Source organism: Thamnophis sirtalis, unplaced genomic scaffold, assembly GCF_051295495.1.
Source record: "Thamnophis sirtalis isolate CommonGarterSnake01/CBP01778 unplaced genomic scaffold, rThaSir2_p1.2 scaffold_1, whole genome shotgun sequence".
NCBI classification, from domain to species: domain Eukaryota; kingdom Metazoa; phylum Chordata; class Lepidosauria; order Squamata; family Natricidae; genus Thamnophis; species Thamnophis sirtalis.
In genome coordinates, this window is record NW_028261381.1 from 31,444,334 (window position 1) to 31,471,241 (window position 26,908).

Here is a 26,908-nt window from a genome sequence, read left to right on the forward strand (position 1 = left end):
TTTTCATTACTTACTAACTCACTTCTTTCTGAATGGACTACCCAGTTTTCTTAATCAGTTTTTCCACATGATTTAGGAACTTATTTTTCTCTTTTGGTATTCTTGTTTACATTTGGATCTAAAGTGAAAATTTCAGATTCTCTCCTGGTACTTTCTCTTATTTATAACTCATATGATTTTAATGCTTGTTTAATCTTCATCCTCAAGTCCTCAATCTCACTGTTATCCAGATCTGTGTTCATTGTTCAAGTTGACAGGGAAATAAAATATGTGAAAATTGATGTACTGTAGTGCTATTATAGTTAATAATATTTTGTTTATTACTTGGTATATTGCCTTAGGTTTGGAAAGCAATCCCTTCCTTAAGTGATCATTCCAACATAAATCAAAAGTTGTCCAGTAGCCATATATGAAGCAGCACAAATAAAATGGCCAAACTAGGAAGTGCATCACATTTACTTCATTTCCAGTTCTCTGATCTGTGGATATTTGCTTTTTGATCCTTTAAACCAGTGAAGCTTTCTTCACATTTGCACTATATCAGCTTCACTGTGTCAGAAGGTTCCATGAAAAATGTGTCCTTACACCTGCAACCTTTCTTCTGAAAAGTTTGCCAGCAATATTAAACATTTAGGCAGTGTAAGAACCAGAACATCTTGGATTTTGAAGGACATGGCTGTTGTTGCTGTTATTGAGAAATAAAACTTTCTTCACACCTCAGAAGTCTCCTGACCTTTCTCCCCCCCCCCCCCCGCCCCCAGTTTTGGTGGGGCTGCCTGGCCAAGCTTGTTAACATATAATACAACCTGATGTAGTGTTTCAATAGATTGACTGAAATAAGAATAAAATCAGTGAGAATTTGGAAACATAGTAGCTGTACATTGGGTACATAATGAACAATTCCCCACAAACTGTAAGTTATCATTTTTAAATTATTTTTTCCTAGCTCCATATGAAATTGTACAATTGAGACTGTTAAACATTTAAATTTACAGTGCATATGAAAGGCTGGGTTTATTTTACATCTGACAAAACAATTCTATTCTTCAAACAGATAAAAAAAGTTTTGCAATTTAAATATTTGCTTATTTATCTATCATATTTGTACACACATGCACCCTTTCCATCTCAGTTAAGTTATTGTGGACGGTTTACAAATATGTGGTTTAAGAGATATCTGAAGATAATTTATCTCATAAAGCCATTGTGAATGGTTGTTAAAGAGTTCTGAAATAAAATCCCATTAATATTAACATGGCATACAACTTTTTTCCCCTATTATCTATATAAAATAGCAAATCACCTAAGGACATTTTTGGAAGTCTAAATGAGATTGATAGATTCAAAATGAAATAGATAAAGCAGAGGTACTGAAAAAGGGAGAATGATCATGGAGGTTCTTGTGCCTACTCTTAAAAATCAGATTGGTTTCTTGAGGTATGAATAACCAACCAGAGATACTGTCTATTGGATGTTAAGTAGCTTCTGTGAATTAGTCAGAGATTTTCCAAAACCAGTTAGTAAGTGCTTTCTATTAGAGAGGTTAATGACTGCAATGTATAGTAAGCTGAGTAACTTTGTTCTGTAGAAATTATATAAATTATTTGTATTCTGATAATCAGGGTTGATGATTACTAACTTGGAAAGCTTTCAAAGGAGAAATTCATGGAAGGCAGACCCTTTGAGGCTTATTAGTTTGAACATTTAATATTACTTTTATGCTGGAGCAGCATGCCTCCAATTGCCAGCAAGAGAGCATCAAGGCTCCATCTGCCTGTGAGCACACTGGAAACATGCGGTTGACCATTTCAAGAAATAAAATGTTCGATTAAGATGGGCTTTGGTCTGATTTAGCAAAGTCATTCTTATTATATCAGATTTGTACTATGGGATTGCTCCATTAGAAAATGTAATTGATTATGATACCAACGTATTTGCTTGTGGAACACCACTAATTATTACATACCACCTTTTCAGCATCTTTTCAGTTAAATTAGCATCTAAAAAACAACTGTCACTTCCAGAGAGGAAACATCCTTAACCAATACTGTATAGAGAATAGTGTTAATTCTACATAAAAAGAAATCCTATTATAATATAAGCATTTTTATATTTTGAAATATGTATTTGCTGGCTATCTTTAACGACAAAATGGATGATCACTTTTCCCCCTTTTGCTTTTTTTTCACTTCTTTTGCTAAGCTATAATCTGCTACAATAGAAAAATAGAAGGCCATATAAAGTCATATTCTTAATCATTTGGAGATTTATTCTTTATGTTTCAAATTTAATAAAAATAAAAATGCTTCAAGTATTACACACAGAAGAATCAGAAATACATATTGTAATGAATCAAAGAGTGAATAAGGATTTTGAGAAATTCAAGTATATAAAACTTTGTCCACAAGCTACTATTATGGTAGGGCAATAATTTTTTCTTCGGGGAAGAACACAAAGCATGTGCAGGAAATATGAAATAAGGTAGGGCAAGCTGTCACAGGCATTCATGCAGGAAGAAAAGTTGTTCTTTGGTGGAAATTTTTCCTATGTCAGGCCTGGAAGCCATCTTTTGCATTGGGCCTTCTGGCCTGCCACATTCAATGCTATGGAAAAATGGGAAGGGGGATTATATGGAGCATGGGAGATATATAGTCAAAATAACATTCCTTTCTCAGAGAGTCAAGGATATCTTGCCCTGCACTGAAGGGGCATTGGCTGGGAGGCATCTCCAGTTGGGATGGTGCCTGATTGAGCCATGTGATGGACAGGTGGGTGCTGGGCAGGGACTCTTTCGTTTGGGTAGGGAAAACCTGGAAGCTTTAAGATTCGGGTTTTCCCAGATGTGCCAATGTGACATCTCCAGTAAAGTGGAACTTCAAGCCTCAGAGTTTTCTTTCATTGGGGATGTTACTTGGAACCCTGACATCCTATTTGCGTGCTGTCTGTAGATGACACCTTCACCATAATAATAAAAAAGGATCAATTAGAGAACACCCATAGAACCATCAACAGATTAAAAGAATCCAGTTTACTAGAGAAGAAGAAAACAACTCATTACCCTTCCTGGAGATCCTGATCACCAGAGACCACAATGGCAAATTCGAAACGCAAAAGTCTACAGAAAAATCACCCATACTAACCAGGGGCTCCACTATCAGCCACAACCCAACCTCCCACAAGAGAAGCTGCATAATGACTTTATTTAAATGATCCCAAGCACACTGCAGCAACCCAGAACAGCAGAAAAAGAAAACAGAGCATCTATACAATACATTCCAACAAATAGATATCCATGCAACTTTATCAAAAAGTCCCTGACCATTCAATCCAATATAGCACAACCAACATAAACCCTAAAAAGAATTACACTGACATACATCAAGAATATCTCTCAGAAACCTTCAACAGACTCCTACAACCACATGGAATCAGCATATCAAACAAGCCCACTAAAGTCCTTCAAAACATGCTAAGCAGACCAAAAGACCTAATAATCTCACAAAAAAACCCAGGAGTCATCTACTGTTGATGTAGGAAATGCAACAACCACTATATAAGACAAACATGCAGAAGACTGGCAGAACACATCCACAAACAACAACTAGCAGTCAGAAGACATGATGAAAATTCCTTAATTTCCCAACGTACAGGTAGGTAGAGTTAACCAGTTTCAATTGGGAAAATGTGACCATCCTAGACCAGGTCAAGTCCAAAAAGACCCAAGGGTCTATGGAGATTCTCAATTATCCAGGTCATGGTTGTCTTAAAGGTGCTTTTTCCAAGAGACAACTGAACTTTCTGTTTTTCTTTGAAGATGTTTCACTTCTCATCCAAAAAGCTTCTTCTTCAGCTCTGAAGAAGCTTCTTGAATGAGAAGGGAAACGTCTTCAAAAAACCTCCAGAAAGTTCAGTTGCCTCTTGGAAAAAGCACCTTTGGAACAAAAATACCCAAGCACCTTTCCACCAGCAATCAACATCTAGATCAGCATAGATTAACTCCAAGGTTAACATCAGACCAACAATCAAGTAAACAAAACACCTATCAAGAAATTGCCAAAGAGCCAACAGTAAACAGCTCAACCAAAGAATCTCTAAGATCATCACCTCCCCTAACAACATTGACAGGACAAGCCACCAGAATATAAACTGACAGCAAACTTCACTCCTTACTAGCACTGATGATGTTACCTAGTTTGGGTAATGAAATGTCCGCAAGAAAACAAACAAGCTCAGAGAGCACAAAGGACTCCTCATACCAACTTATGTTCCACATATATACTAGACCAGTATTTCTTAAAATGTGCTCCTAGGACACCTAGAAATTCCCCAAGATCCTCTCAAGAACCCACAAAATCAAAATTATCTGCCAGCCTGTGTTAAAAAATAATATATTAAAATCACATAAGACAATTGTGCAAAGTAGTTCAGATAAGGCAATAAAATATGTTAATTTTATGATACTTTTATCTCATTTGAGATTTACGTCATTTGTGTAATGATGTCATTATGTAAATGGCATGAATTGATGTGAATTACATCATTTCCTTAACAATATCATTATGCAAATGATACAAATTATTGTAAATTATATAATTTGTGGTTTGACAGACATTTGGAAGTAACAGATGCTATCTCCCCACAACTGGTCTGTTAAATCATGTTTCTATGAAACATTAATTTGTATTAGCATTGTATTTCAGAATTTCAGCTGTCTTATATGAAATAACTAAACAAATTTATGCAGATGGATATTTATTTTAATTTATTATTTATTTTAGTGGGCTTATATGCTGTTCCAATTATAACTGATTCTGGGAAGCTTGCATATTCTGTAAAATAAGGAAAGAATATATAGAAAATGAAGCAAATAAGAAACAGATCACAGTTCTATGGATATCATACTTTGAAAGAGATTAATTAAACCAGTATTGTCTTTAAAAACATCCTGAATTTTCTTGTTTTGCACAAAATGAGCATGATGCAGCCAAAGCATCAACTTTTCAGAATCTCTTATAGGATAAATTTAAACAACTTTTTGCAGCTGCCATATTTTATTTCTTAACACAATCTGTAAAATTTATCCATGCTGGTTTTATCTGTTTTGAAAAATATCACTGTATAAAAATGGGATAATTTCATAACTTATGTTTCTAATGAAAGCATTTTAAATTGAAACATTAACATATTTTATGCTGAAATTATACTAATGATTGTGAGCCAGCAAAATGATAGGATTTTCTAAATAAACACATGCACCCTTTTTAAAATATAGCCAACAAAAAATATAAGATCCTTCCATTCCCCACAATCCAGTCAGAGCTGAAGAAGCTTCTTGAATGAGAAGCAAAACTTCTTCAAAGAAAAACAAGAAAGTATAGTTGCCTCTTGAAAAGCAGCTTTGGGACAACCATGACCTGAATAACTGGGAATCTCCATAGACATTTAACGAAGAATATAGTTACCTGGTAAGTTAATGCTGGTGTCAACCTTATTGGGTTTTCATGCCAGATGAAGACTTTGTTTCTTTTTAACTCTCGGATTTGACAATTCATTCATGTTTCACCAGGCCTTTTAAATGCCCATACACTTGTTCATTATAGTTTTATATTGTAATTTAAAGTAATTTATTATTGATTTTACCCAGTGCAACTCCTTTTTCTCTTTTTAAAAGGATTGCAATTCGCTATGTGAACCAATAGATTGTGGGTAAACTATAAATATTCCAAACAAATAATAAAATATGTTGGCTACTAACAATATAATTATCAACTGTAAAAGTAATATTTCAATAGCTTCTTATTTGCTAAAGTTTTACCTCCTGAAAAAGTAGCTTGTGCTTTTCTAATTCTAGAGATACTTGTATAACCCTATGGCCAAATAGTGAAAATTTCATCAAAATGTTCCTAGAAAAAAATATGAAAACATTTTCTCCCATTGAATGGAAGCATATATTAATAATTTAATTATTAGGCAAGATAAATGCAAACTATAGAAGAATATTATACTGTACTCCCCCCCCCTATTTCTAAAAAAGGTTAAGAGGACACTCTATAATGTGATTTATCAACTTTTAGACTAACTAAGACAATATAATTTATTTTTACCATTTGTTATTGAGAGCATAATCATTTGTGCAATGCAACCAAATGCATATATGTGAGTTCTGACATATATTTACAGCACAGAAATATTAGTACGTGTGTGTTTTGTTTAGATTTAGTAATTCTTTCTCAGCTTGAAATTTAGTTCTGATTTAGAAAAGAAAAGAAAAACTAAAAACATGCAACCACACTAACCAATTATTATTTTTGAATGAATCAATTCCTTTCTTTAAAAAAAATCCAGTTTCAGAAAAATAATTGCAATCATTGCTTCTGATCATTCCATTAGTCATTAATGTAACATATAACTGCACAAAATTTTAAGTTGTGTCTTTACCTTTTTACTAACCTGTAAGGCTGTCGGGACGAGGTGGGACCATTCTTTCATAGATATCATACTGCTGTGCATATTGCTCAATGTCATGAAGTGTCTGTTGCAATGATGTCCCCAAATGTTGTGGAACAGCAGTCATCCCAGAACGCTTTGGTGATGAAGATCCAACTTGAGTTAAGGGTGGAGAGGCTACTCTTGTCTGCGTATCATTTATTGTGAGAGGTGAACCAACTCTGACTGAAGGCTGGTATTGAGGAGTTCCTCCATTGGGGTTGGTTGATTGCCTAGATGTTATTGAACCAATTCGGCGCACTGCTACTGGTGAGGCAGGCCTCTGTGTAGTAAATGGAGATGCTGCTCTTTGAACAGGTAATGTTGAGAAAACATTAGAGCTGACAGACCGTGACTCAGTAATAGATGGCGAACCATAGCCACTTCCTAAAGAAGTTCTGAGTGATCCCCTTGAAGGGGAAACTCCTGTGGTGGTTACATATGAGGGAGATTGGGCCCTTGATGGTACAGAACTTACACGTCTCATGGCTCTGTTGGTGGAAGCTATGTTTGGTGCTGTCTATTAAAAAGGAGAAAAATAATGATATCAACAAAATAAATTTAAGTGTAAAGAATAAGTGAAAACCTCATAAACAGATTTGGGATTAGGCCCTATCAGATGCACTGGAAAGTACTTCTGAATAGGACTGAACTCTCAATTTCTCCCAATGAAAAGTAAAAATACTTTGGTTACATTGAGCCTAAAATATTGTTGAACCATTTTATTTATTACAGCATCCATCAAGAATGCATTGTTAGAGAACACTGAACATTTTCTACTAAATAGAAAAAAATAAAAATAAAATAGAAAAATATTTTTCAGGTTTCCTTGAGAGAGGCTATAAAGATAGTAACCCTGTAAAGTGATTATATAATTATAACATAATTTTGTATAACTGCATCTTTAGTTTAAGTCATCTTTTCATTACAAATATAGGCTCAGATTTACATAGATGACCTATCTCATACAAATCAGTTATTGTAACAGTAAACAATGTTTTTGTTGTGTTTATCTGTATTTTAATGGAATAGCTATGATAATATTGTGTTGTTTCATTGTTTTTTATTTCTATAAATATTATGATTTTTAATAATCTGTTGACAATTATGGCTGAAGACAATTATATTAATACTTGGTAAATATTATTTATTTATACTACATATACATCACGTTATAATTTTGTGGACTTTTCTTAAATGTACGTCTATACGCACACTTTCAAAATTTAAAAATTACTTTTGTGGGCAGCTTTTTAATTGGTGTGATATTTTTGTTTTTTAATGAGCAATACATTAACTGAGCAAATGTTGTAAATGTTAAAAACATTGGGCGGCGCCTTATATGGGTGGAACAGTACCCAGGAACAGAACATATTCTTCCTATAACCTTCCCATTCACCACATCTGCTCAAAAGAGTTGGAAGCTTTTTCTGAGCAGATTTGGAGGAAAATGACGATTGGAGGGGGGACGCTGTCAAGAAAGAAAATCCCATGGTACTAGAAACAATTGCCCCCTGGGTTGAAAGAAATCAATATCATAATAGCAGACCACTACTACATAAGCTAAAGCAGTGATGGCAAACCTTTTCGGCACCGAGTACTGAAAAGGGAGCACGCGCGTGCTCATCTGGGACACAATCCGGAAGGAGCTGCCCCGGGGGCATGTGCATGCTGGAAAATGAATTTCAGGTTTCCTGTGCACGCATGCATGCCAGCCAGCTAGCCTTCTGGTTACTAGCATGAATGCGCAGGCGACAATCAACTGACCAGCGCACATGCTCATGCTGGAAAATGGAAGACCAGCTCTTCCAATTTCCAGCACTGCCGCATGCACAAAGGCCAGCTAATCGTTGTGTGTGTATGCATGCCAGAAACCTGGAAAAGGAACGGGCAACGTTGCGCATGCCAGGTGACATGGCTCCGCATGCCACTTTGGGCACGCGTGCCATAGGTTCGCCATCTTGGACCTAGGGCCTTTTCTTACAAAATACAGACATATCTCCTTGTATAACGACAAAACATAACTATTCGCAAATGATTAGCTAATGGAATAATGAATGAAAATAGCTGCTGTACCTGTACCAAAGCTTGTCCTTCAGCACGTGAACTTCGCACTAAATGGCTATTATTTGCTCCTGCAAAAGAATGCTGCTGTCTGCTCTCTCCTTTTCCTGGGTTCTGGCTGTTATGGAAACTGCCTACTTCCTGGTACCCACTGTCAGAATATGAATTCATCTGTGTTGAACTTCTAGAGTTACCAACTGATCCTGCAGAAATAAATCATTACAAGACTGACATTATTATAAGTTACCGCAAAAAAAGGCTCCCAAATTGAAAAACTCCACATGATTTAAAATTTATATAACAGACCCTCACTTTCATGAAGCGATGTCTGTTCTGGAGAGTAAAGATTTCCTTGTTCAGGCTCCGTTCCAACATGATATGAAGTGATAGGAACACTCTCAGATGTTCTGAGCTTATTTACACCTGTGTTTGGAAATTCTGAAAGCAGAGTTTTGTTAGTCAATAAAAACAGCTTACGCATACCTTTCTGTACACTCATGACTTTATTCTACATAACATTATCAACAAAGATAAAGTGGTATGGTACATTGTCCATATGAAAAGATAAGCACGCGATAGCAATAATTTTGTATAGCAATAGCAGTAGACTTATATACCGCTTCATAGGCCTTTCAGGCCTCTCTAAGCGGTTTACAGAGAGTCAGCATATTGCCCCCAACAATCTGGGTCCTCATTTTACCCACCTCGGAAGGATGGAAGGCTGAGTCAACCCTGAGCCGGTGAGATTTGAACCGCTGACCTGCTGATCTAGCAGTAGCCTGCAGTGCTGCATTTAACCACTGCGCCACCTTGGCTCATGTATGCAACATTTGTATCTGAAAAATGGCCTGTTTCTGCAGATGGTTTTTTTTTTTCTGAGCTGCAAAAAGATGAAATCATACATTTTCCATGTAGGGAAATTAGAAAACATTAACTGAAGTAACTGTCAGCTATTCTAGTACCCCTAGAATGCAAAATGCAGTCTATCTCAAAATGGTAGCAGAGTATTCACATATTCTACCGTGTTTTCCTGATAATAAGACAGGTTCTTATTTTCTTTTGACCCCTGAAGTAAGCACTTGACCTTATTTTTGAGGAGGTCTTATTATTTTTGAGGTGCAGGAGGCGGTGAGCATGGTCACCTCGTGGCTGCTGCTGTGTTACAATATTTTCAGGGAGGGCTTATTCTCGGGGAAGGCTTATTTTAGCACATGCTCTCAAAAACCCGATTCGGCTTATTATCCGGAGAGGTCTTATTTTCAGGGAAACAGGGTAGTGGTCATCTGAATTTTTCTACAAGTAGTTCACAACTTACAACAATTTCTTTAGCCACCATTTGAAGTTATGATAGTGCTAAATTACTGACTTGTGGCTGCTCTTTGTATTTGCAACCATTGTAGCTACTCTGAAGTCATGTGATCAAAAATTTGGGTGCTTGGTAACTACCACAGTTGCTTGGTTCCAGGTAATATGATTGCCAATTACAACCTTTCTTGGAGGCTTCCAACAAGCAAAGTCAATGAGGGAAGCCAGATTCGCTTAACCAATGTGTGATTCACTTAGTGAAATGGCAAAAAGGCCATACAGTTAGGCATGATTCACTTAGCAACTGCTTCATTTCCTGGCAGAAGTTCTGGTCCCAATTGTGGCTGTAAGCCGAGGACGTCCTGTAGTCCAGCTCTGTTAGCTGCAATAATTTCTTTTTATATTTCTTGGTTGGTGCTAAAAGAAATTTGAGGACTTTCTGACTCAGGATTTATTCATGTCCATCAATGGCTCCTTTCTGGTTTCAAGTTGTTATATATGTCACCTCCTGCCAGCTGATGGCCAACAGAAGTAAAAAACCACAGAGGATATACACCAGGGCTATCAAACTCCCAGTCTGCAGGCTGAATGTGTCATGCACTGGCCACACCCACGCCCTGTTTAGCAAACTCCCAATACGTCAGGTGATGCTACCATGACGATGTGAGTTTGATGCCCTTGATATACACTGTAAAAATACCCCCCACCAGACAAAGGGTGATGGTTGAAGTCATGTAAAATCTCCTTGCCATATGACCACGGGATATGACACAATGTAACATCCGTACCATTTTTTTTTCTAAGAGCTTAAGGAAAAAACTATATATGCCATTCTGATATATTAGATACCTTATCAGTTTATTTCTCCAAACAATTCTGTGACATTGAAGGAAGAATATGTGATGCTGTAGCTGGCAACTTTCAATATATCTTAAGTGAAGTGCAGTTAAGACATTTGCACCAGAAGGCATTAAAAAAAATAGAATGAAGCATCTGTGAAACAGAGTTTTAGAATCAGCCTTTGCTTTGTTACTTATTTAGATAATGTTTCCTTAAATTCACAGCTTCAAACAATTAACAGTAAGCAGCTCAGCCACTTAGTTCATAGAAAAGAAAATATGTGTGTGGGGTCAGCTCACTATATGAAGGAAGCATTAGTAGAATTATGGTCTTGACTTAAAATATCCACTTACAATGAAATAGGCAATGGCTTACAATTAAGGCTTATTGATACATTTATTTGAATTACAATCTAGGGAACAAAGAGGGTAATAGAAACAATACAGAAAAATGAAATGATGTTTGTCCTGCAAACCTCAATCAGAAGGAGTTGTCTGGACCATTGACTGCTTGGTAACAACTTGATGATATTCATGATTATACACAATTCCTTTATGTCAAAGAAACTTTCGGCTAAATTAATTTTTGTATGACAGGGAAGTATTTATTAGATTAACTTAGCTATGTCACATGCTTCGTTCCCTACTAACTAAAAGAGCAGTATTCTTTTGGCACATTTGGCTAATATGCCACAATAGCAACCAAAGCCAAGTTTTTATCCCCAAATGAAATCATTCTATGCATACTAGAATCACTAATCTAGTGACGACCTTACATGCCAATATACAATTGGCTATGTCCTTATCACTTTAAAAGTACACGCAATGTATGAGACACAGGCAAAATGCTACATGGAAGTAGACCTTGGCTGAACCAGAAGAAACTTAAAGTGAATTTGGATGGGGGGGGAGGGGAGGGGAGTCTACAAGTGTAGTCCTTGCTTACTTATCACAATTGGGATCAGAACACTGTTGCTAAGTGGTGCAGTTGTTAAGTGAAACATCAAGTGATCTTATGACATCAGTTCTGTCTGTGGTTAAGTGAATCGCCTGCAATCATTGAGTATGACATCATGTTACCATGATTTATGACTTCCTGCTAGCTTCCCCATTGATTTAATTTGCCAAAAGCTGCCTGGGATAATTGCAAATGCTGATCATGTGACCACAGGATATTGTGACCAATGTAAAAGTGTGCCAAGCAATGAAATCATGATCACATGACTGCAGAAACACTGCAACAGCTACAACTTTGAGGAACAGCCATAAGTTGTTTTTCAATACCATTATAACTTTGAAAGGTTAGCAAATGAGTGGTTAGTAAACAAGGACTACAGCTTGTTTATACTATACTGGAGTTTTTATGTGAAAACAAGAAAGTGATTTGATCAAGAATGATGCTGAATGAATGCAGAGTGAATATGAAAGGTGAGTAATATAAAACAAGTTTATCAGATGGTTTGGTCACATACATTAAGTGACTGAGGACTGAAATATATATTAAAAAGTATATGAGTGGTTTCAAGTTTTTTGGTTTAATATTTCTTATTCCTTTTCTACACTTTGCATAATGTTGCTTACCCAAAAAGGGTAAGCTATATTGGTTCCACCACAAAACCTCGTTCGACTAAAGCGCGCTCGACGAAACCGCGTAGCTGACGTCATCAACAGGGTGACAACAGCGCGAAGACAGAAGCACGCTGTAAACGCTAAACCTAAAATTAACCCCTAAACCTAAACCTAACCCCTCTAAACCTAATCCTAAACCTAACCCTTAACCTAACCCTAAACCTAATCCTAACCCTTAACCTAACCCTAACCCTTAACCTAACCCTAAACCTAACCCTTAACCTAACCCTAAAGCTAACCCTAAAGCTAACCCTTACCTTAAGTTGAATCGGCTTGCTTTCAAAGCGCTATTTAAAGCGCCCTTCTTTCTCTGTGCTCGCTGTTGTCACCCTGTTGATGACGTCAGCGATGCGGTTTAATCGGGCGCGGCTTAGTCGAGCGTGATTTTGTCGTGCCACGAGCTATATCATATGTCATGATTAGATTTTAGAGTGGTCCTCTGTGTTGGGGTGGGGGTAGGAAACCATCCAAAGAAAATGAAAGCATCACATAGGAAAAAAGACCCATGTATGCATCACACTCTGTGGGAGCTTTCATATTTTCATTTCTCCTTTCTGCCCTTCATAGAGTACAACTCATGGATGATAGGGAAGGGGAGATGCTGAGATCTGGGAACAAATAGACTAACAGCATAAGTAACTTTGGGCGAGCGATGGCAGATGTTGGAGTGGGACTAAGAAGGTTGCGCTCAGATGGATTGATAGGATATATTATATTAATTGATGCTGAATGGAGGAGGGAAGAGAGGGGATGCGATGCACCAATTTGGCCCTTCCATTCACTGCTCATGTTCCTAGCATTTTCTCTACTCTTCCCCTCCCATCACTGAATTCCCTTTGAAAGACAGAATTCTGTTTTAACACATGCACACTTCAAAGAATTCTCTTTTGTACTGTGTACAGACTAAGTATGAATGATTCAGTTAGGGCCGGATTTCATGAAAAAAGATATTCTACAAATACAACATATTATGCAAGGAACATTTGTACATCTCCTTAAAACATTACACAATAGCTTGCCTTTAGTGTAACTTATATTATTGTGGTCCAGAACAAGTGGGTTAACAAAAACAAACAAACAATGAATTATGCAGTCATAAAAGCAAAACTATACCTGCAGATCTCCAGGGAAAAGATTTCTCAGTAGAACTATAGAAAAGGAAATAAAGAAAGCAAATTTAATTCTTTTCAGGCATTCACATTCTTTAATATGATAAATACAGAGAGTACAGTGTGATCAGTACCCACATATGTAAAAATTTCTCATGAGGGCAGAACACATCTCTCTTCACCCACTATCCTTATGCATAATTTTAAGCACAGGAGGGCAGTTCATGGGGAAAGAAATGTGATTTTCCCACATCTACATTCAGGTCACCTTTTTAGCTATCTAAAGTTATAAGAGATCCTTACTTAACCAGTGAGAACTGGCTTTGAATGCCATATCCCAAACTGACCATTGCACTGCCAACAAAAGCGATGATAAACATGGGTCTGTTGAACCCTATAGGCTATTTGCTAACATCCCCATTATATCTCATTATGAAAAGCAAGCAATTAATTTAACAATCCTTCACAAGGAAAGCATAAAAATGGACTAATTAATTATTCATTAATCTGCCAACTGTTGAAAAAGATCTTATGTCTCTGGCATATCCATCTAGTGAACTTGTCCATAAAGATCTCTGGGACTGCACAATTTAGAGCTATATTCATTAGCTTATCATAATTACTGAAAGTATGGTAGAGATCATACAGTGCAAAGATGGCAGTAATAAATACGAAGGTACATTCCAAGCCCCCTTTAAGTCTTATTGACATCAACAGGGGAATTAAAAAAAATGTATTCAATCTGCAAGAAATTTATCTTTTTGATTAATTAATAAGACTAATAAAAACGGTATACTAAAATCTTTCCTTGTATGATTAATTTTAACATTAGTAACATTTGTTCCTGCTCTTACTCTTCTCCTGTTTGAAAATTATTCCAGCTTAACTACCAATGAATTTTGAAATAATAATACTTTAACAAGCATAACTGAAGCATTCATCTTTAACTGTATAAACAGAAATAGTGATTAAAAACAGAACAATTTATATGAACTTAATTCTTACATAACATTAATATTCCAAGTTATACTAGGATATTGTATATTGTCAGCTTTCTGGAAAAACTGAAATCGATAAATTAGATATTGACATTCTTAATATCAATTTCCAGGTCAGAGATGGGCTACAAATTAAGTGTGTCATCCAACATAAATTTAATGTTTTGTTCCTACAGGATATGTAGTCCCCTCCCAACCTTGATCTGAATAGTTTACAGTCAATGGTAGGTTCCTACTGGTTTGGCTGAACCGGTGGTAGTTTGGTGGCCTGGGTTGCTGGAACCAGCAGCGGCCCAGGCCTGCCATGCCTCCCAACCGGTTCCTCCAGTGGCGCCATGAGTACCGCCATCTTGGTTTTTGCTTCTGTGCATGAATAGAGCAATTTTAGTTGTACTGCGCATGCACGCGCATCCCTGAGCGAACCGGAAACTGTTCCTGTCTCTGCCGGAACCCACCCCTTATTACAGTGCAATTTCCCTGGCAGTCAATGAGAGAAGTGGCAGATTGAATAGAAACCTGGTTATATTCAGCTCTATCTCCTTCAGGCTATAGTAAGTAAATTCCCTCCTTGTGAGCACCTAGTAAATAATGGTGATTAATTCACTGCATTCTCCATTCCTTGTATACAAATGCTCAAACCTGTATAGGTAAAGTTAGAAAAATATATAACTAAACTTAGTTATATATTTTTCTAACTGTACCTATACAGGTTTGAGCATTTGTATACAAGGAATGGAGAATGCAGTACATTAATCACCATATAAATATATATAGTTTAGTTATGTATGAGCGGTCCTTGTGCTGTCTGAGCTTGTTTTCTTGCAGACATTTCATTACCCTAACTAGGTAACATCATCAGTACTAGTAAGGAGTGCTGTTTGCTGTCAGTTTATATTCTGTTGCCTTGCCTGTCTGTGTTGATGGGGGCGGTCTTAGAGATTCTTTGGTTAGGCTGTTTACCAATGGCTCTTTGATAGTTTCTTGATTGAGGTATTGTTTAATTGATGTTGGTCTGAAGTTGACCTTGGAGTTCATCAATCTGAGTGCCGATTATTGGTGGAAAGGTGTTAGAGTCTTTTTCTCTTTTGGGCTGGTTGATTGTCTCTTGCATAGTTTATAGATGTTATTAATATCTATGTGTCTATTGATGGCTGATTTGTCAGAGTGCCAGGCTTCTGGAAATTCCCTGGCATTTTGGGATTTGGCATGGTCTAGCACTGTCACATTTTCCCAATTGAAACCATGGTTAAATCTGCCAATATGTTGTGAAATTAAAGAATTTTTATCATGCCTTCTGACTGCCAGTTGGTGTTCATTGACACATTCTGTAGGACAACATTGTTATGGTGTTACCTAGTTAGAGTAACAATGATAAATTTTTGAGGTTTAAAAACATTTTTATTATTTTTAAATAAAATAATAATTATGAAATGAAGATTTGCTTGCTTAGAAAATATATTACCTGTCTATGCTGAGGAATCTACAATGGGACACTCTTAACAACTCAAGCAAAAACTATCATGTTTCCCCGAAAATAGACAGGGTCTTATTTTCTTTTGACCCCCGAAATAAGCACTTGGACTTATTTTTGGGGAGGTCTTATTATTTTTGATGTGCAGGCAATGGCAAGTGTGGCCACCTCATGGCTGCTGCTGTGTTGCAATATTTTCAGGGAGGTCTTATTTTTTGGGGAGTGCTTATTTTAGCACATGCACTCAAAAGCCCAATTGGACTTATTATCCAGGGAGGTCTTTTTGGAGAAACAGGGTAGTTGATTGGCATCTGACACATGGAAATGTCTTTTGATTATAGTTGAACATTATTAGTTAGTCTAGAAAGAGACCTGGCATCCATTTTTGGATTCTATCTTGTAATTTAAACTAGAGCTACTACAGGAGATTTGGGCTTTAGAAGATGTCTAGACTAAACTAGATTAAATTGCCTTACAATTAATCACTGGAGTACTAGTAAAAGAAAAGACAGTGGGATTAATAAGCCTTTTTGTGTTATAAGTTTAAAGGCTTAATCAACTATGATCATTTTAACTTTGCTTTAAAATTAATTTCAGCAGAATATTATTCTGATTATAATCTATTATAAATGGAGACCTCTTCCACCACAAGAGCAAGATCACAAAGGTTCTGGAGTACTTGGCAAAGATCAAAAGCTTCTGAGGTACTTAGCTAACCAAACAGGAGTCCTCCAAAAGGCCTTTAGAGTCAGGACAGGAGATTTGAATGCAACAATGAAGCCAGATTTAAAAATTAAACCCTGTATACAATGATGGATGCAATATGGTTCACAATCCGAATATGACAACAGTACTTTGATGGGATGGTAAGAGGTAAAGTTCAAGGGAATTGCATAGTGAATGTTGGGTAAATAGAATCACCAGCTATAATGATTATGTGATGGTATCACATGATCTTTTTCATCTTATTGATGATTTGTAGTATGATGTATCACATAGTGATTATCTGCCTCTAACACACAGAATGCTAGATTTTAATGATTTTTTGATGGGATTTGTTATTCAGTGATTAGATTTATAGGCTTCAGGATGCCTTTATAATCCGCAACTATGGTTCAATGAAAAATGCATGCATACACCACCAGTCCTTCATAGTTAAAAAGAGAAAACAATTGGCCACAATAAATAAATGCATATATACAAGGGAAAAGGAGAAAGGGTTTTGATAAGTCAAAGAAGTATCCATAAAGAGAAAACTATCAACAGTTCACTGCAGCAGTTATGTTGATAAATTTTCTGGGTTTTAAAAATGTTTTTAGTAGAATTTTTTAATGCAGTGTTTTTCAACCACTGTGCCGCAGCACACTAGTGTGCCGTGACATAGTGTAAAGTGTGCCGTGGGAAAAACACTTTATATATAGTCAATATAGGCACAGAGTTAATTTTTTTTTAACATTTTCTAATGGTGGTGTGCCTTGTGATTTTTTTCATGAAAAAAGTGTGCCTTTGCACAAAAAAGGTTGAAAAACACTGTTTTAATGATACAAAATTGGGAAAATAAGAAAAATATATAGAAATGAAAAATGAAAGAGAGAGGGGGGAGAGAGAGGGAGGAAGGAAAGGGGAATGGAAGGGAAAGAGTTCAATAAGATACAAAATTTTAAAAATAAAATATATAAGAGAGAGAGAGAGGGAGGGAGGGAGGGAGGGAGGATGGATGGATTGTTCATTTTGCACTCTTTTTTCAAAAGTAAATACAGGTTTTCAGCAACATCATAAATTGTGGTCACATGACCATGGGATATTGCAAATGGGCTGCCAACATAAGCTAGCTGCTGAGCACCTGAAACGGGATCACAAATCCATGGTGTGGTTGTCATAACTCTGGAAGCAGGTCACAAAAATCTTTTAGGTTGTTCATCATAAGTGTGAATGGTCACTAAGTTAAGGAGTACCAGTCGTAAGTTAATGACCATCTGTTATACATAATTTTCAATAGCATGCTAGAGGCAATTCCCTCTATAAAATTGGTAACATAGGTGTATATTTTAAAACCCTAATTTATTGATTAATTTTGCTGATTATGCTAACCATCCTTCTACTGTCCATGTTTTCTATCAATATAAGACAATTATCAATGTTTGGTAATAACACTACATGGGTAGATGTCCTTTTGCAAGTTTGAACAGCTGGGTACGAACTATAAAAAACAACAAGCATATGTTTTTATGGAAAAAAACCAGAGAAGACTCTACAGAGATAACTTTGATAAGAATCCAATTAGACACACAAGCTACTTAATAGAATTGGTATGGACTTCCAAGCATCTGCAGAGGAAGATTGGAATGCATTCAAAATATACCAAGCAAGTGTGGCTACTGTTATATATGTCTTCTGCTCTAAAGGGAACTATTAAATCTTTAAGGGAACAAGAATATATGAAATTTCAACAAAAATCCTGTTGAAACTGGCTGTTGTACAGAATAATTCGGATATCCTCCTAGAGAAAAAAACTGGCAGTTGGAAATGGTTCAGCTTAAATAGTGGCATTTTATTCTTGTAGCCTTGCAGCTGGGCAATATAAATAGAGAAACAATCAAATGTGTACTGTGCTTGGAGACAGGATTAGTTTTGATGGAAGAGTCCAAGTCTCCTTCAATCTTTGGCTAAAAAGTGCCTATGTACAGATTACCTGGCTCCTTTCATTCACAAATATACATCTACATGGAAGAGAGTTTGATAAACAAATTGAAATTTTGTAGATTCTCTTCTAGATTTGGCACTGCACCATGTTTTGAAAAAGATCTGGCAAAGTATCTGGATGCAGAATCACAAAGAAATGTATTTCTGATTTCCAGTCATGTGTATGTTAGATTGGTTTATCGCAGCTTTGTGTTTAGACCCTAACTTTCCAATATAGTAATAATAAAATATTGTATGGCTTTTATGCTAGCTGAATTTAACATCTTCTCTTTGTGTTAACAATGGGAAGACACCAATACATATGCTAGCAACTTGCCTGGTTTTGTGGAAGTAACTTCAATTATATTACAAATGTGAATTCAACCGATAATACCACCTAGCTGATCTTGACCATACTCAGTAGGTAAACAGGGTTGGGCTGAATTAGTCCTTGGATAGGAGATCACCTTGATACACAGAGAGCTGCAGACCAACTTTTCCAAAGTTGCAAAAAATATCTTGAAGAAGATAATGGCAAATCACTTCCATACCAGAAACACTGTATATAAGAGTCCATTAAGTTGCCAGAAATCTGAAGGAGACTTTCTAAAATAGAAAGGTAATATACAGTTGCCACTCTTCCACTCTAAGCAATCACTCTTATTTCTTATTCTATTCTCCCCCCTCACAAAAAAAATCTTGAACGGCTAATTTGAGATAATTTAATAACCATTTGTAAGTAGTCATGACACAATATTAGAAAGAGCATGTTAAATCCTCCAAGTATTAGATGGGATTATAAAACACACAATGGCCTGAATCTATTTGAAGTCATCAAAAGGAAAGTCTAGCAATATTGCATGGATTTTTTTTTCCTCCTAGTGTTTTTTTCTGACGGTATGGAGTCTGCTTTTTCGGCTCAACCAAAAGTCGATCTGTTGTTTAGGATAGAAATTGACCAACTAGCTTGTTATCCAAGCTTGTTCTCATAAACTGAAGAAGAGTGACTGGCCAAAAATTATTTAGACCAATTAGACCAAACTGTCTCACAGTCCTGTTACACAGAATAATCTCATAAATCTGAGATTAATTCTTCTGAGGAATCTATTGATAATTTCACTCTTCAAGTAAGTGCACCTATTAAAAGGTTGAAGCAGAACCCTGAAAAATGACAGATTGTTTTAATAAATAGTAGAACTGCACTGTGCTCATACAATTGTTCTGAATAATTGTTGCAGCATGCACAGATTTAGTTCACAGTTTAGCCTTGTTGTGCAGTCTTGTGGGATATGACTCATCACTTGCTTTAGCATCTACATCTGATATTACACTGGACCACAATTACCACATTATAAAAAAAGCAAGGCATAGATCAACAAAACAGGTCTGGCGACCAGGAATAATTTACTATGGAACAAATCCAGAACAGAAAACAGCAGAATGCCACATGCTATTACCTACATGTTCCGGTGCAATCATTTAATACTACTGTCTACAATGCATCCGGCATAACCCATTTTACATATTTGATTGATTGATCTTGGTATACCACAAGGCAATTTACAATGACATTTCCTTTTACCAATTTTGGGTAATGGGTTTATATTTGTTTATAGCCAGACATTCAATCTAAATCAATTAAATTGCACAAATACAGGTGTAAGAATGAGATTCTATGTTTGCTAATTTCCCCTCAAGCCATTATTTCACCTCCATTAGATGTCAACTCTATCAGTGTGATATGAAGTATGCCTTATTAAATGCTACAGAGGTTATGATAGTCTCCATGTAAAAATAATAATTGATAAAAATCTGAAATTATAAAAAGAAATATTTAAAAACGATGGATTCTTTTTCAGATTCCCAGAACACTCTGACACTTACCCTCAAATCAAATATCATTATATAACAAATTATCAAGACTTGCAACACCTAGCCAAGATGGTTCATCATGAAAAGATTAAGCAGGGTCTGAGCTAATTGATGAGGAAAAAGGCAAAAGAAAAAAAAAGGAAGAAAATCCGGAGGCTGTATATGAGATTCAGTAGTTCAAAAAAACCCATCCCAGACAACAATAATGGCAAATCACTTTTGTGATGCCTTACTTATCTAAATATGCTAATAGCAACTTTCCATAAAATGTTAATAAGAATAGAATGAAAAGCAATAACAAGAATTTCTGCTCATTTCTGTTAAGTTTATTAGTAATTAGATGCAAATATAAAAATAGCTCTCAAATGATAGAATTTGCATTTTCCTTTTCTATTCCAACTCTTTGTAATATACAATTACAGCTAACTTGGGAGCACTGGGGACTTGATAGGCAGCCAAAAAATGGATTAAATATGTAAATAAATTTTTGAGACTAATCATATTATGTGAAAGAGCTGTTTCACTGGAAACATTACAATTTCATACAAGAAATGTATTTATTTAAAAACAAATGATGATTAAAATTATTATTATTGCATTACAATTAAAATCCGTTGCAGGTATATTTTAGAATATGCCTCAGTCCTTACATATTTTTTTATCTTCTGTGGTTTATGCATATACTCCCAACTAATCTAGCATGTCTATGTGATTTGGCAGTGCAACCTTTTGTGGAAGAATATACAACTGTTCGAAAGGCTTCTCAGGAAAGAGACTACATCTCCTTGTATAACTTTCTAGGCCAGGGGTGTCAAACTCAATTTCATTGAGGGTCACATCAGGGTTGTTTGACCTTGGGGGCCAGAATGGGTGGGGTCAGGGTGGCATGGCCAGCTTGATGTCACTTGTGTTGGGGGTGCCTGTAGTGGCTTGAGTCCTCCTGAGCTCCGTTTTCGGTTCTGACGGCGTTCTACAACCCTCTGCCAGTGAAAACAGAGCTTGGGAGGACCCGTGTGCGCCCCCGTCCCGAGCTCCATTTTTGCTGGCAGAGGCATCATTCAAAATCTACTAGAGATCTCTACAGTATTCTTCAGCTATTATTGGAAATGTAATATTGTAGCTTCTAGTATGGGAAAGGAATATATTTATCAGTAAGAATCACCCAAGAATGCTTGGGTCTAGCATTTGGTCTCTCCCCCACCCTTCCCCACCACCAGGAAGAATCTAACCTCACGAAGGTATCTACCTATCAAGAAGTCAAAGAGGGATTCAGGAACTGGGAGTTCTTAGGAGAACTAATCTACTGTAGCTTACCCTCAGAAGTTAGCAGTGGCTTCCAGTTTCACATCCTTCAAAACGTGTCTGCTCCAGAAGGCTTCTAGGATTGGACTGTTAGGAGCTGCTGGATGTGTCATAGTCAAAATGTATTCTAATACTCTCATTTTAGAATCACTGTACAGGTAATTCACAACTTACGACCATTATTGAGCCCAAAATTTATGCTGCTAAGTGAGAAATTTGTTAAGTGAGTTTTGCCTCATTTTAGGACTTTTCTTGCCACAAATTCGCAAAAGATGGTCACATGACCATGGGGACACTGCAACCGTCATAAATATGAAACACTTGTCAAGCATCCAAATGTAAATCACATGACTACGGGGATGCTGCAATAGTCGTAAGTGTGAAAAATGGCCATAAGTCATTTTTTTTCAGTACTGTTGCAACTTCAAACAGTCACTAAATGAACTGTTGTAAGTTGAGGGCTGCCTGTATTTCTATGTATTTATTATTCAATTTGGCACATTGTTGCTATTCTTTTTGCACCAGCTAGTTTTTAAGATTGAGTCAGTTTAAAATGCAAACAAACAAATAAATAAAATTGAATATCAGTCAACTTGGCAATGGGCCATAAGTAGAGATTTGCATTTCTATTTTGCACTTCTTGCAACATAGGTCACTATGAACAATCAATATGAGCAGAAAAGCAAGGTACTCAATTAACGAATTTTATTTGAAAAGCTTAGGTCAAAGCAAACACGAAGAGTTGGTGGAAAGCAAAGCTTCCAGTGATGCACTGACATTGCATACTGAAGAAAAATCCTCAGAGATGAGTGAGAATGACAAAGATCAATTCCTGTATTCCTTTGGGAGGAAGTCAGTCTCTTTATTCAATCCCACACTAGTGATTCCATTAGAATAATGTACAAATACTATATAACAGAGTAAATAATATGAGATCAGCAGAGTAATGATTTCAGAAAAATAATAGCCATTTCAGCAAAAAAGGGCATTGAAATCATCAAAAATATGCAAGTATAAGCAATTTTAGACAGAAACTGTGTAACTTTAAAAGAAAAAATTATGCTTGAGAAGATCAAGTTGTAAAGAGAGTGAGAAAGACAGACAGAGAGGGGAGGGGAGAGAGAGAGAGAGAGAGAAGAGAAGCAGCACCAATTTCTTTTCTTAGATATGTCCTTTACGCTCATATTCTTATGTTCTGTGTGCACTTAAAATATATTACTTATACAGTCTAAAATGGTCTGGTTGTCTGAAGTATGACTAGATATTAGCAACCAAAGCAGACAAAAGGAAAGCACTTCTTTAAACAAAAGGTGCCTTGATTTATTTATCAAATTATATAGCTGCTCATCTCACAAACAGGACTGAGCAGCATATAACAAAGTCAAACAATTAGAACAAGTCTTAGTAATGGGTACTAATTTGATTGACTTTAAAAGGAGATTGGTTAAAGTCTACAAGGGCCATTAGCTTTGAAGAGTCAACATGACCACTGGACTGAGGGAAGCTTGACTTCAAATTCCAGTTGTAGGAAATCCTTGGTGGGAGAAGAATAAATCTCCGGTTTGCAAATTCTTTGTTGTCAATGTGCAAAACAAAATACTGGACAACAGTGCATCTTGATCTAATGCAGTAAGGTTGTTTTTATGTAACTATGCCATTGATTGTCCGCTTGGACTAGTATATAATGCATGTTTTATTCTCAAATGTATACTCATTACAAAATCAAGAGACTTTAGGCTAAGCAGAGAGTATATTCTCATTAAATGTTAAATAAATGGAAGTAAATGCTGGTTTCTGGAAAAAAACCTTTGCAAACAGTGGTTCCATGTCGGCAAGCTGCTGCAAATGGCTGTAAATAGATACACCTAGAATGACACAAGCTATTTTATTGCAATAGCAATAGCACTTATATACCGCTTCACAGTGCTTTACAGCCCTCTTTAAGTGGTTTACAGAGTTAGCATATGGCCCTCAACAATCTGAGTCCCCATTTTATGGACCTCTGAAGGATAGAAGACTGAGTCAACCTTGAGCCTGGTGAGATTTGAACTGCCAAATTGCAGGCAGCCGGCAGTCAGTAAAAGTAGCTTGCAGTACTGCATTCTAACCACTGCACTACGTATCATTGTAATACCATTACATTTTTAAATCCTATTTTATTACATGTAAGAAATAAACAAATATTGGAGGAATCCAAGATTTTAAAGTCATTGAGATTGAGCTGAGGTATGCCCCAAAATAAGACCCACTGGCGAAGATACAATGCATCTCAAAATCTAGGCCTTATTTAAAAAATGTAAACATTAAAAGCTCAGTTTCCTCTTTTGAGTCCTTTAGTTCAAATCCATGACTAATCCTTTCATCCTACCAATTCTCATCTGCTGCATAGTTACTGCATTTTATTTTAAAATATTAAAGTTTTACATATAGTAAACTTCCACACAAAATACTTATTGCCACAATGGAACCCAAAATTTCTGTTGCTAAGTGAGACATTTGTTAAGTGAGTTTTGCCCCATTTTGACAGCCTTTCTTGCTACAGTTATTAAGTGAATCGCTGCAGTTATTAAATTAGAAATATGGTTGTTAAATAATCTTGCTTCCTCTATTGACTTTGCTTGTCAGAAGATAGCAAAAGGGGAATCACATGATCCCGGGACACTGTAACCATCATAAATATGAACAAGTTGCCAAGCATCCAAACTTTGATCATGTGACCATGGGGATGCTGCAACGGTTGTTAATGTGAAAAACAGTCAAAGGTCACTTTTCCAGTGCTGTTGTAACTTTGAACGGTCACTTAACAAACTGCTGTAAGTTGAGGACTACCTGTATTATCAAAATTGAGTAACCTGGACAGCAAAATTAGACTATGGCCATTACTGTACTCCCTAATGCAGACTTAAATCTCCTCATAGAATTGATCAGAAATTATTTGCAAAGTTATGCAATTGAAGGCTTTGTCTTCATTCTGTGGGTTGATCCACATGACCAGCTTGCTTCAGCATGAGCATAGGCCACCAACAGTTTTCCAGGAATACATATCATCCTATAGCTGATCCCAGCTCACTTCACCTGGAAGGCAAACTTCTTGAACTATCTTTTCTTGTTGTACATCAAAAACACCATTTTCAACATGTGGCAGCACAAGGGTTTCTGTTGATTCAACTCCTACTACAAGCAAACACCTCCACTCCAGTTTGTACATCCCCTCCCTATTTTACTCTGGACTGCTAGGCTATCTGCCTCCTCCTGAAGAGACCTCAGTTGCTGAACTTGTTCCTTTTCCTATCATTTCTGGGGCTCAGCCACCTGTCCCCACGTGGTCCCCAGCAATGCATGAGGCATTAAGGTGGAAAAGAATCAAAAGAATAAGAGACAAAAGCCTCAGTTGCTGGAATGGTGGGGCACTAACCCTGGTTTCTCCTTAAAATGTGAACTGGTGAAAAACCAGGGCTTTATGTTTTTAACCAGATGAAATTGATAAGCATTGAGGAAACTATAGGATACCCACCACTTGTGAATTATGAGCATACTCAGTGAAGGTGGATGTCACTTAGGATAGCAGAGTCCCAGACAAATCCTGGGAGAGTGTCTAGCTCTAAATCATATCCTCAGTCAAAGTGGGTAAGGTCCACTCCAGCATGATTCTGGGAGAGGACAAAGTGTCAGCTTCTCTAATTGGGCAAAGCCAGGAACACTGACTATATTAAAACTTCCCTCTATGCCTCCCTTGTATGGGAACAACTCTTCAGGTTTCTAACCAGTACTTTTGCGGTTTCCTGTCTTTTGCTCTGTAAATATATCATCACTTTGGTTTTTTGGGGGGTTGGCTTTTATTGATTCCTCTGGCTCTTGACCCATAAACTGTTCTTGGATGGCCTACTTTTTCTGTCTACCCTCTGTATGAGCCAATACCTTTGTGCTGAAATAATTTACATGCAAGAATGCCATCACTGTGGACAAAGCAGAGGAAGGGATTGAAACCCAGAAAGGGATATTTTTTTCCCCTTGCCAGCTTTATTCTCGGGTAGTTTATGTATGGAAATCAAGTAGCTTAAGTATTGCAGCGCAGAAGAGCCCGTACTGTTGAGCAACGGGATGCATTTGATGCTTCACAATGGTGTGGGGAGAAAGATCACATATTCATCATAGTAACATTGATTAAATCTGTGTTAGGGCAATGTTTTTATTAGAACAATTCAAACCAACCAAATAATAGCTGGTCTAATAAAAATATTGCCGGCATTTATTTGTTGCCTCTAAGTTAGCCTAGAATCTTGAAAAACTTAAAAACTATAGTCTCATGTAATTTTCTAGGTAACATTTTTAGAAGTTGCTTGTGATTTCCTATTTCCTGTGCTTGAATGAAAATATTTGGCCCAGTTACGCAGTTGTCTTTTCGGTCTAAGTCCTATCTATGACTTAGTATTCCCCTCTCCTAGTCCAGTGTTTTGACCACCAAACCAAGTGGTCCTTAATGCCCTGATATGGACTACTAAAAAACATACTGAGGGTTTCTAGTTAAGAAGAGAAAAAAAACATTTGTGAGCAGGGATGATTCCTATACAATAACATAATGATCAACCATTTCCAGAAAATGGAAAAAAAGTATCGAACTTTCAAGAAAGATGTTTTAACATGAATAATAATTAAGTAATCAGGGCATCATAATAGCCACAAAGATCATGGTTTTGAAAAGCAGCTAGACAACCTCAGAGATGATAGCTGTGTGGAAAGATTGGTGAGGTTTCTACTTTTTTTAACTCTTCCTAAAAGACGTTCTGTACATTGAGACATGTGATGTTGCAGACAGGCTGACTGAGATGTTTAATTCCTTGCTATTATGATTCTAGATTATCTTCAAATTACTAATACAGAAAACAGAATTCTGGACTAGACAGACTGATTTTCTTGTGTGATAATAGTGCAATTACTATTGAGCATCTACTTTTTAAATCTCTAAATTTCTAAATGAGAAATTTCTGGCAAACATAAGCTAAAGCATTCAAAAGGCTATGGTTACGTCAACAGATCAATGCCACTTCTAGTCATCAATTTCATCATTTTGCTATTTTTGATGGGTTTAGTCAATTTTGAATACATGAATAATGGTTTAAGTTAAATCCTTAAATTTGAACATCATATATG

At 36.5% G+C, this 26,908-nt stretch overlaps 1 protein-coding gene across 5 annotated transcripts in view; it reads right to left on the bottom strand.

Moving 5' to 3' along the window:
- PKP4 (plakophilin 4) overlaps window positions 1-26,908 on the bottom strand; it is a 139,695-nt gene that overhangs the window by 39,068 nt on the left and 73,719 nt on the right. For 2 of the 5 annotated variants that reach the window (XM_087710248.1, XM_087710268.1), the window contains 4 exons: window positions 13,437-13,471; window positions 8,857-8,988; window positions 8,563-8,753; window positions 6,451-7,006 (listed from right to left, as the gene is read on the bottom strand). In XM_087710248.1, the coding sequence (XP_087566374.1) occupies window positions 6,451-7,006; window positions 8,563-8,753; window positions 8,857-8,988; window positions 13,437-13,471 (914 nt within the window). The remainder of the gene's footprint in view (window positions 1-6,450; window positions 7,007-8,562; window positions 8,754-8,856; window positions 8,989-13,436; window positions 13,472-26,908) is intronic. The other 3 variants (XM_087710253.1, XM_087710265.1, XM_087710262.1) reach the window with 2 other exon arrangements.